The sequence below is a fragment of the Mus musculus genome, chromosome 12 (genome assembly GCF_000001635.26).
Source record: "Mus musculus strain C57BL/6J chromosome 12, GRCm38.p6 C57BL/6J".
Taxonomy (NCBI): domain Eukaryota; kingdom Metazoa; phylum Chordata; class Mammalia; order Rodentia; family Muridae; genus Mus; species Mus musculus.
Genome location: NC_000078.6, coordinates 78,518,997 through 78,531,335, shown reverse-complemented (window position 1 = coordinate 78,531,335; position 12,339 = coordinate 78,518,997). Strand labels below are relative to the sequence as shown.

General features: G+C 31.2%; 1 protein-coding gene across 23 annotated transcripts in view; it reads right to left on the bottom strand.

The window, feature by feature from the left end:
• Positions 1–12,339, bottom strand: part of Gphn (gephyrin) — a 467,448-nt gene that overhangs the window by 153,437 nt on the left and 301,672 nt on the right. For 11 of the 23 annotated variants that reach the window (XM_006515899.4, XM_017315079.2, XM_006515903.4 and 8 more), the window contains one exon: positions 8,382–8,438. The exons of 11 other annotated variants lie outside the window; for them this stretch is intronic. In XM_006515899.4, the coding sequence (XP_006515962.1) occupies positions 8,382–8,438 (57 nt within the window). Of the gene's footprint in view, positions 1–2,028; positions 5,209–8,381; positions 8,439–12,339 lie in introns of those variants that run through there. One more of the 23 variants, XM_017315080.2, reaches the window with a different exon arrangement.

Here is a 12,339-nt window from a genome sequence, read left to right as displayed (position 1 = left end):
TTGTCAATTTATGCTTTGAGGTAGTTTCTAAAATATGTATAACTTTGTACATTAAAAAATGAAACAACTTTTCAACTTTGTGCATTAAATTTTCTTTAATATGATAGTTCTGAGAAAATATTGCTTTGTATACTTGTTCTATTTAAAACAGTTTGAGAATCTTGTCTCCTTTTTATGTAGTTCCTATTTTCTATTACAAAAGAACTAATTTATTAAGCAGAGGTATCATTTGCATCTGATTTTTATTTAAATCAATTTCAAGAGACAACCAATTCCATGTTGAGCATTAAGCACCTTACAGATATATTTCTATCTCAAATATTTTATGTATATTATTTGAAATATTTTTCTTTTGATTTGAAGTATAGGATAAATTAGAATTTTCTTATTTAGTACAATGAAATCTAAGGATTAAGTTTTTTATTTCAAAAGATTTTTAATATTGTGAAAATTAGTAAAATTAGCTTATTTTGAATAGTATTCCTAAGATGGAATTCCTAAGATGGAATTTAACATATGTATCATTATTAAATAGTGGCCATATTCATGACAGATCATCTACTACAAGAGTCAGAATTTTATATAATTACTATAAATAAGTGGTAAACAAATCCAAACTGTTAATATAAATGTTAGCTTATGAAACAGAAGAGACAGGCATCTCAAACAATGTTTTACTTATGAGGACTGACACTGATATGTGCCTAAAGAAAGTGCTTCTCTATAAATAAATTGTCTAAGTATTACAATCTACTGATGGTTTACTCATCTAAGGAGTAAAGATCCATCATTAATGTGTCTCTGGTCAATATTAGTGAATGGGTCCAAATGCAGACATGTTTTATATTACTGTAATCTACATATTAAAGTATGATGTATTACTTGATCATATCAAGTTACCTATCTCATCTTATTTAAATTTCTTTTGAAGGAAACGAGATTTAAGATAAGTACATACGGTTAATTCAACAGAATCTAAAAGGTGATCATGTCATCTTTCCTCAGATATAATCAGGTAATGAACATAAAAATACAATGTACAAAACACTCTAAAGATATTTTTAAAAAGTTTAGGAGAATAATGGACTTTAGTGTTACATTTCAAATCCTTATAAGGTTCAATTCCAGCAGAAATTTATAATCAATGCTCTGTTTGACAATATCCATATTTGAAGGATTGACAGTAATTCAGTGGGCTTATGTGTGTGCACTTGTGAGAGTGTTGGCTATATATGAGGTGAGCAATTAAGTAATGTAAAATTAAGTAGAAAAATATATCAGGTTACATTATTTACTTAACATATTTTAATTTTTATTTAAATATATATGTGTATACACACACACACACACACACACACACACACACACACACACGCTCATGTATGGGCATGTAAGCACGAGTACGGGTATCATACCATGAAGTCCAGAGAAATCCAAGGAAACGGAGTCAATGACAATTTTGAGAAACCCAGTGTGGATTCCTGGAAACTGACTATGGGTCTGTGAGAACAATACTTTTAACCTCTAGCCCTCTCTTTTATTATCTCTTAGTTTTTGTTACAAATTTTTAAATTTGGTTATGATCGTGTAATGTGTTTCCATGCATAGTGACCTGAAAGCACTGTTTGAAAAATAATCATCTCTCCTTTTCTCAACTCTAAAGTAGAAGTATATTTTAACATACGTATCTATGCAATTGATACAAGAGCCAGTTATAAGAAGACTCAGGAAATTTTGACTGTAAAATATCTGAGAGCAAACATTTCAGTTCTTCTGAGCCATATAATCTGTGCTTAATTCATTTAAAGTTCTATTGTAGCTTGAAAACAATTGAAGACCATATTCAAATAAATAAACATTTCAATAAATACTTATTTTGAACATATTTCCTCATATAATTTCACATGAAATGTAAGCTTATCTCCTTCATTTGAAAATAAAAAAGAATAATTCTAGTGTATGGCCCTATAAAGAGTAGGATTTAACCCACAGGATGTAGTTTTCCAGGCTATGATTCACAAAACTCACCTTAAATGTTTTATGTACAAAATCTCCCAGTGATAATAGATACTAGCATAAAAAATATAGTAAAGTAATTCAGATGTAAGGCTGGAATGAAAATACCACAGTTAAAAATATAAAAAATTCCAGTAACCCAATTCATTACTCACATTGGCTTATTTAATACAAATTCTACTTTTGAATGCAAGAAATTAAATTCTTAAATAGCCCAAAATCACTAAATAAAAAGCTTAAGTTTTTTATAGTTTAATTCTGATTTAAATGATATCTACCAAAAAGAAGTTTCACTTTGGTGAAATTCTTGTGCCCTGACTGATTTTTGTTTTTTACACTTTAAATGCCATTCCTTTACTTACATTTGCATGCCAACCAATTATTGCTAATTATTATATTCCTTTCGGTTTTTAAAATCAGCTTTATCTTAGTTTATATTCTTAGTAATATTCCTTTATGAGTTATATTCCCTGTTACTGCTTTTGAAAACTTTTAAAAATGAACAAATCTAGTTTTGTAGTTGAATATTAATTTATCATGTTCCTATACAGAATATATATTAAGAAAAACCATATAATTCCAAATAATGAATATTTGTATACCTTTCCTTTTTCATTTTTCATAACTATGTAGCTAGTATTTTTCTGAATATCTTCATATTCAAATTCCCTTTGTTCTAATTGCTCCTCAACAAAGTAATAAGTTCCTTGTAGCTTGAATTATATTATGGACACAAAGCATAGATTTTGATTATTTTATCCTGTTTTTCTACTTGTAAAAGTATCTGTACTAGCCTTCAGTCCTGAACATTACTTTTAATATTGTCTTCTAGGTTCACATATTTGATTAAATGGAAGATTAATTTTTTCTTATATAGTTTTGTTCTTTGCTAATTATTGTAAATAACGCATAATTCTAAGGGTGTCTAGTATATTTTGAAATGAATTAAGTAAGAAATCTTTGATTATATATTATTAACAATAGTTGTACTACTACAAATGCTAAAAACCCATAGTGTTTATAATGTTCCTGCTTTGTTCAATGTAGTGACGATGCATTCTATTCTTTCTACAGAACAGCAAATATAATGAAAGATGAAGAATAGACACTCACCTAAGAAATAAATAAAATTTAATATCATTTACAAAATTCCAGGGCTCATTAAGGGATCTACCCTTTGTGTAAAATAGTATATTGTATTTGTCACCATAATTAGAGCAACAATGATTTAATCCTATGACTAACCTACAGTTCTGAAATAACACCTTTTCTACTACCAAGTAAATATGTAATTAGAAACAAAGATCTTTAATCTGTCACCTTACTGAAATATTCTTCAGTGTTTCAATGAGTATTTTTATGAACACTTGTAATAAAGTTTCACAAAATGGAATGGTCTTTGTTTGCCAATTTACTTCAGTTTAGGACCAAGATCTGTTAACTTTGTCTGATATTATACAAAAAATATTTTATTTTTTGTTTAAGCAATGCTTCTCTATATGCATAACATATCTTATAATGTACACAGACAATAAGAATTAAGGGAGAAGAGAATAGAACATTTGCCTAAAATTTTACCTGTATTTTTGTTGCTGTTGTTTTTTTTGTTTTTGCTTGTTTTTGGTTTTGGTTTTTCGAGACAGGGTTTCTCTGTGTAGCTCTGGCTGTCCTGGAACTCACTCTGTAGACCAGGCTGGTCTTGAACTCAGAAATCTGCCTGCCTCTGCCTCCCAAGTGCTGGGATTAAAGGCATGCGCTACCATTGCCCAGCTTATCTGCATGTTTCATCCACTAAATTCACTAATCAAAGATACTATTTTAAAAATAGTTTTTAGGAGGCAAATGACTTACTCATTAGGTAACTAGGTTAGTTTAGGAGATATTTTTAAAATAATATATCCCATATTTAAGAAAATAGGCAATGTGTTTTTAACTCAAATAAAGTAAAAAATGAAGATTTTCTCATTATATAGAAGAGTAGTAGTTGAAAAATGTAACATGCCAAGTGCATGACCTAAACCAATTTGTAAAATGCCAATTTTTAAGTTATTTAAACTTATTTATTGTTAACTTGTTTGCTGTTAAATAACAATAAATGTAAGGTTAAAAAAATGTAACATGTTTTTGACCGAAAATACCAGACAAAGCAATACATAAAGCAATACATATTTAAGCATAGCTCCAGGTTTTACAGTTCCTTGTGGTGGAGCAGGCAGCGAGCTGGTGCTTCATCTTATTCTTAATACCAACTCCTTAGCATGAAGACCTTCCTTAGAAAATTTAAACTTTGTAGTGTTAGTTTTGTTGGAGGAAAAATTTTTCTCATGATTAATCTGCAAAGAATATGACCACAAATATATTATTTACTAATGCACATATTATTTAATTTATTAATAATATGAGAATATTTTTATTTTTTATGTAGTGATGTTCAAATTAATTTAGTCAGAAAACTCAAACTGACATTTTATATTAATGACAGTATCATGGATTCTAGGAGCTCATATAGAAGATTCATATAATTGTAATAACACACAGAGAAAGAAGAACTGGCTCAAAGAGACACTGGATTATCTCTGTTTAGCTTTTTAAAGTTAATAACTGATATTAGGAAAACATTCTTTACTTCAATAATGAGGAATGTACTATGTATACATATAACATAATTTTATTTATTTATTTATTTTCAAACTTGAACTTGAGTTGAGGCTGGTCTGCAATTCATGGCACTCCTACTGTCCCAGCTTCCCGGGGTGTTGAGATTACAGGTATGAGTCATTATGACTGCCTCTGACTAAACTTTTTATGAGAAACAAACTCTAGTGGCTACTACCAATGTTATCTTAAATTTAAAATTATTCAAGAATACCATAAAGAAGCAATACTAAAAATGAAATCACTTTCAATTGTAACTTACTGATAGCTTACAAATGAACCCTGATAAAGACTAAGTCATTCTTTGTTCAAAAGCCAACAAGTCAGAGAAAATGTTCCTTGTACCCTGTATTAATATCTCCTGAAGATTTCACAAAGCTTTCTCTTAGCTGACATGCCATCAAGACTGAGAAGACTAGGAAAACAAACTGGGGACACGTGAGTCACAGTCACATGGAATGAGCACCAGAAATACTTAAGAGGCCATCACAATGCTGGTGGCATGACAGAAGCTGAGGAAAATAAATATATCACATAAACTCCAAAAAAAAAAAAAAAAAAAAAAAAAAAAAAAAAAAAAAAAAAAAGAATATGATAAAATAAGCTGAGATATAAGAAATTAACTTTTTCTCTATTTTCATGTCAAAATTAATATAGCAGTATGAATGAAATGAAAGGCAGCAATCTCTGGAGAAATAAATCCAGGAGCTTGTCTCCTAGAAACATTTATAGACACCCTATGATGGAAGGCCAGAATTAAGCATTAAATACTTATAATAATTTAGTTTTATTGTCATAATTATATATTTATTTTAGAAATGATTATTTTTGAAAAATGCATTTAAAGAGAAGGCTATTTTAAAACTTTAATTATTTGTTAAAAATGTTGCTTGTGATTGGTTATATGATGCATGTATAATATTGAGTGTCTCTAAGCTAGTGTTTGCTTTCAAAAGATGTCTTACATATATGGCCCTTTGTTCAGGCATTTATAAGATGCTACATAAAAGCATTCCTGGTAAAGGTGTTTGCTGCTAACTTTCTTTCGAATCAAAACATGTCATAATTACTTCAAAGGTATTGAAGTTTAAAGAAGTGTATTAACTTTGCACAAGTGTATCTACTGGTCAGACTATTCATAACAGTCAAAAATTCACAATTTTCTTTGAAAACTAAAATTGAATCACCTTGTCTTTACTCCTTAGATACAGACCTTATTTTCTAATTTTGCTCACACATTCAGAAACAGACAAAATACATAGTCAAGAGAATAGCGCTAAATAAATACCACATGAAAAAGCCTTTTGAGAAGTATATCATTATTTCAGTACTGATTTTGAAAAGCTCTTATTTGGGTCATAATGTTATTAAATCAACTGTAATGTTAGTTGTGTGGCTTGCAGGTCTTTTATACTTCAAATTTAATTTTTATTTTAGAAACTTGAGCATGAAGCCAGAGCTAAAAAGGAAAGAAAGGTAAAACAGGAAGAAGAAAAGCTGGAGATGAGAGGACAAACCAGGCCGATATTGAATACCTGTTAGCAGAAAATTGTAATGGGGAAACATTCACAAGTGAGACCATACATTATTTACTTGGAGAGCACAGCCTTTCCCAGGAGCTCTTAGGTGATTTGTGAGCTCCTCCAGCTTTTGATGGAGCTACAAGAAAATGTCAGAACCTGAGTCAAAACAGCAACTTGTTTCCTTTTCAATTCTCCTTTTAAAAATAAAATCATAGCATTATACATTTCTCACTGCTTTTGTTTTTCTTTAACATAAGAATAACTATTTTCTATAAACTTGTGACTACGAAGCCAACATTTTATTTAGTTCAAACACAATCTTTTTCTACTAAAAATAGTTAAATAAATATCACAACTATTTTTATAATCCAGAAATTCTTCTAAAATTTTCTACTTGAAATGATACAAACATATTTAAAGGCCAGAAAATTTTCCGTTTCCCCCAAGTACAGTGTTCAATCTATGGTTGCATCCATATTGAAACAAACTGACTGAGCTATAACTTAGTGTTAGTCTTAAGCATATAGTGAAAGTTATAAACATGTAAACATATAAACAGTATAACTTTAAGTACTATACATCTCAAAACTGAACTTCTCTTACACACACATTCACTCATACATGCAAATCATCTTATATCAGGACCCACAGTTATAGATGCCATTTTTAAGTTTAATTTGCTATCAGTTATTTTAAAAACTTTATATTGTATTGCACTTTCTTAGCTGAATCAGTTAATCAATGGGGTACACAAGAAACTTATTGTCTCCTTCAGACAAAGTTAAAGTATGATTCAGTGAGGAGTGCTATTGGTATATCACTACATTTTACTGAGGGAATAACACTAAGTATCCTATTTTTGAAATCAGCACACAATCACCATGTCCCATCCTTTACAGAGGCAACTTTAAATGTAAGAGTTATCTACTATGAGGCAATGTTAAAGAACAGAAAGGATGGCTTTTCTTAATAAAGAACACAGACATACAAACACAAGTTCATCAATGTGCATTCATGTTTGCACATACTCATCAACAACAAAAAAGTAAAACTTACAAGGCATAAGAATCAAGGGCAGGAAAGAGAATAGAAATTTGTCTTTTATAAACTGTTAAATGAAAGTAAATTGGAGCTATGGAAAATTTTGAAATGACAGAGTTAATTAGGCTTTACGATAGTTAATGAATTTTATGACATCACAGTGCTCCAAATTACCTGGCATTTTTGCTAATTTACTAGTTGCTACCACTGTTGAGGCTGTTTGGGATTGAGATATAAAAATAATGGTTAACTTTAATTTTTACCTACTTTTACAGTTAACAATTTTCTAACTTGCATTTATGATGGCATCATTAAAAATAGTGATTATTTGTGGGTAAAATTTTTAATTTTTTATTGTAATTAATAAATAACTAAGCAATTAAGTAAATGTAATTAAATAAATAAACAAATGAAGTGTCTAATATATATAGACTAAGGGGCATTTACCCATTACCAAAGAAGATCATCAAATCGGAAACCTTAACTGTCTATTAGTAGATTATGTATAAAGTGGATTAATATTTATTGTGGTGGCCTAATGTTACAGTAACTTTTAAAGGTTAAAAAAAGCTAAGGTACTAAGACTGCTTTAACACTAAGAGCTGTATATGGGTCAATTATACTGGCATCATAAAGCAATTCTAGTTCTTAACATGATATATATTCAGTATGTTATTCACTCACAATAATTTTTATTTTAGAATGAATTAAGTTGGTAATGACTCTAAAATAAAATTCAATATTTTTAAATAAAGTATGTTAAAACTGGAGGTCACATTCTAAAAATATATAGGTTTTCTGCTTACGAGGAATCGTAACACATAATCAGTGACATCAGTCAGAGGAACGGTTTACTCTAGAGCCCCAAATTGCAGGCACATGAAATGAGGCAGTTGCCCTTTCTTGTTTATGGTGCCTTTCAAAGCTAGTTATTTGGCAGCTTGCCTTCAGCTGGTTGCTCTATGTGTAGCTGAAAACAAAACAAAACAAAACAAAATATGACCCAACAGCCAATAAAAATATTAAAATAAAAAAATGGGATGGTGAAAAATGGAAAAAGCCCCCTTCCTCCCTCCACCCTCCAAAAAGGAAGAAGTGTAGGCTATAGACAAAATCTTGCCAAAAAAATGTTAGAAACATATTTACTTTGAGGGATCCAACTCTACTAGCAACTCCTTTGCTTTCATCCGGCCGTCTAATTTGCTACAATGAGGGAAGATGGGTAAAAAAGACAGAATAAAGAAAAAGTGAACTTAAATTTTTTTCTACACATTAGTAAGCAGTACATGCAATACATCAATTGACTTAAGCTCCTCTTGTAAGACCAAGGAGTTATTGACCCCAGATGCTATGACATGCTCTGCAAACAGATCTCCAGAGTTCAGTTTCTGGTACGGCACTATTCCTGAGAGGAGGAAATTGGCACTTACTTTTGGTTATCTTGGGGACTTCTGATGAAGCAGTATCTGGAGTAGTGTTACATTTGCATTTAGCTTACAAAAAACAAAGAATTACAAATATACCTATGCATGTTTTCTCTTTCAGTGTTTAAATGTCTATTCTACTGCAATATCAGAAAACATCAATGGTATGACAAGAAACATGAGTGTGCTTTAAGTGGAAAGATCAGTCCCAAGAAGCATTGTTCTTACTGGTGACAGTCAAGCTCCTTTGCTTGTCAACCCAAGCATAGAGCTGGTTCAGCTGTCATTGTGATTCCCAATTAAACAATCATGCTGCCAACCAGAAAATTTTAATGCCAGACCAGTGTTAGATATATTCAGTCCTTCAAAGATTTTTCTTATTTCATCTGAAATTTTCTCTCAGAAAAAACAGGGTAAGTAAAGCCTGGTGTGGTGGTGTGTGTTTACAGTCTTAGTTCTAAGGAAATTGGGGTAAGCAGGATAGCCTCAGATTCGAGGCTAGACTAGTTACACAGGGATACTGTGCTTATATATGATTACACAGTACATTCATTGTCACTCTCTCCCTCTCTCCCTCTCCCTCTCTCTCTCTCTCATCCCCATATCACTCATTTGCTATTTTACAATTTCTTGGTTCACACCAATACACACAGAATCTTGATAAGTGGAGTATTTGTAAGCAAGATCCAGAAAAGGTGATTGTACCCTCACTCCTGTACTTCACTTGGAGGAGGTTTCAATTCTCATCAGCACAGGACAAGTTAACTGATTAGCTCATCCTTGTGTTGGCAGATAGCACAACTATCTGCAAAATGATAAATCCTAGGTGTTAATCTCCTTAGGAAAATAATATAACTGAGAATATTATAAATTTTACTTTTTTTTTTCTGGAAGCAGGGTATTGAGTACTGTTAGGATGTCCCAGAATAGCATACATAGGTTATTGGGGAACATTGAGCAAATGGTATTCCTATTTTGAAACAAACAAACAAACAAACGAAGCACACCCCCCAAAAACCTAAAAACAAACCACAATCATCTTTATACACAAGAATTACATCAACATTTGAAATGAATAGTTTTTACAAATTTTTCATCATTAGCTGTTTTAGCAGAAGGATAAAGAATCAATTCTCTCTCTCTCTCTCTCTCTCTCTCTCTCTCTCTCTCTCTCTCTCTCTCTCTTTTAGTGAAGTAGAATTGCCACATTTAGAAATAACATTTAGAGGAGATGAATCCCAGTGGAGAAAGAATTTCATCAGTTCCCAACATCTAGTCATTCTCTTCTTTACAGTCTTTTATTTCAAAAAACATCTTACTCCAAAGGCTGTTTTCAACTTTAAATGGAGAATTACAGAACCTGGATTATAAAGACCCTCCCGGTAGTTTCCTATAAGAATGTAGAATGTAATGACCCATTGTTTCTAAAAAACATTTAGAAGCTCAAGAAATCACAATTTTCTGCAGTATCCTTTCTGTCTAAATCTTAACATCGTATTAGGTTGGCAGCATGATGCGTCCTCTTCAAGGTTAAAGCAGTTCTTGATTTCTGCTGATTGTTAAAGTTATAGTCCTTTAACAGGTCTGGAATTTCACAGGGCTGAAAAAAGGGTGCTTAGAAAAGGATGGCTATGCACATATAAATCTATATGCCTATGTATTTTTCTATTTATGCTTTGATTGTTTGTTTGTGACAGAATCTTGCGGTGTAGACCAGTATGGACTGGAACTTGCTCTATATATCCTAACCTGGTTTTCAATTTGTAAATCCTCCTGCCTCAACCTCTTAAGTACTAGAATTGTAGGTATGTGACATGATTCACATACCTTCATCTAACACATTTTACCTATTATTATATCTATAGATCAATGTTTTGTCTAAATTATTTCCATTACAAATGCAAGTATAAGTACAGAAATCTAGCAGTCTACACGCCCAGTCTTTTCTGCTATTGGATGCTAGTAGGGTTGTACTTGGTTAGTATTTGTATATGAGAAATGTACATAAAGCTCAGAGATGATATATGGTTTTCTTTATCTTTGAGATTATAATATAATTACATCATCTCTCTTTTCCCTTGAAGTACTCCTATATATCCTTCCTTGCTCTGCTTCAAATTTATGGCCTCTTCTTTTCATTAATAAATGGAGATTTTATAAAGGAAATTATTAGTGTTTGAAATCAATCTTATGAACATAGTCTTTGAAGTTATAGAAAAAAGTCTTTACAGAATCAACACAGTTCTCAAAGATAGAAGTGCTTGCAATTTAAGTTTCATGTGAATTTGTGACTATAGAAACAGATCATAGTATCTTATGATGAAAGAAATTCAGAAAGAATAGGAAAAAGTGAAATTGGCATACTGTATGTTTGTGTGTTCAAGGGTGTATGCGAAGGCAGTAGGATAAATACAGGAGCACTTCCTCAGTGCCATAAAATATTTATCTTAAGACAGCTCTTTCATTGCCATAGAAATCACCAAGTAGAATAGTCTGACTCCCCTGCAAGTCCAAGAGATCTACATACCATCACCACCCCACGGCTGTGACTTCAAGTATATACAAGGCCCTGGCATTTTTCTTTTTTGAAACTTGAGATGCTCATGTTTTCAAGACAGATACTTTTCTGACTGACCTGCCTCTTCTACAAGAAATCAATAGACTGGAAACTAAATATTCTAATTTATTCTAGTCAAATTTTAATAGTGAATTGTAATAGGCTAGTAAGAAAGAAATTTATAGTTAGTTTGAATATTTATTTTTTAATGAGAAAGAGCAAGCACAGCAGAGTAGTATCAGGAACTGGTTTACTTTTTATCCTAACATTAAGAGTCTCATCTACTTTTATTCTACTTTTCTATAAAGCTAATTCTTTTTGAGAGATGTTAAGCACTGTGTTTGTAAGGGGTGAATAAACATTATTCAATGTGCTTTGGAGCAGAATTACTTAAACATTTAGAGATCTTTAGATTATTGAATATCTGCATAGACTATTGGTTGAACATCTATATAGACTATTGATTTAATATCTCTATCTTGAAATAAAAATGTTCTGAAATATGAAATATCAATCACATACAACATTTCTGGCTTTTTAGTATTTTAGATTTTTGGATTTTGAATTATAGATGTTCAGTCTGGTCCCATTCCTGAGTTCTTTTGTAAACTTCTAGAAAGGAGATGATTAACTAAACAAAGATTTTGCATTATCTCTTTTTCCCCTCTGTGAGTCTTCCTGTGCACATTATCCAGACACTCACTTTCATATTCTCATGGTACCTGCTATTGCAGTATACTGACAATAATTTAAAACAGCAAAGAACGTGATGGCAATATTTGTGTTGTTTCAAAGTTTTAGACAATTTCTAGTAAGGATGTGCTTTTTTTCATTTGTCCTTACTACATGAATTTGTTTTTGAAAGGCCTCTTCTTGATTTTCAATCACCTTACTTTTTACTCTATGACTACAAGGGCTCTAAAAATCTATTAAACAGACTTGCTGTAAAGTTTTACATCCAAATCAGCTGCATTATCACTGTATTGTCAGCCTATAATTTAGTGTTTGACGCCAAATGAACACTGAAATTTTCACTGAGTGAATTTCTCAATTTGTGCCTTTTCTTCAATTAAAATAGAACGAATAATTGATAATTTTGATATATGGGCCACAAAATATCTAA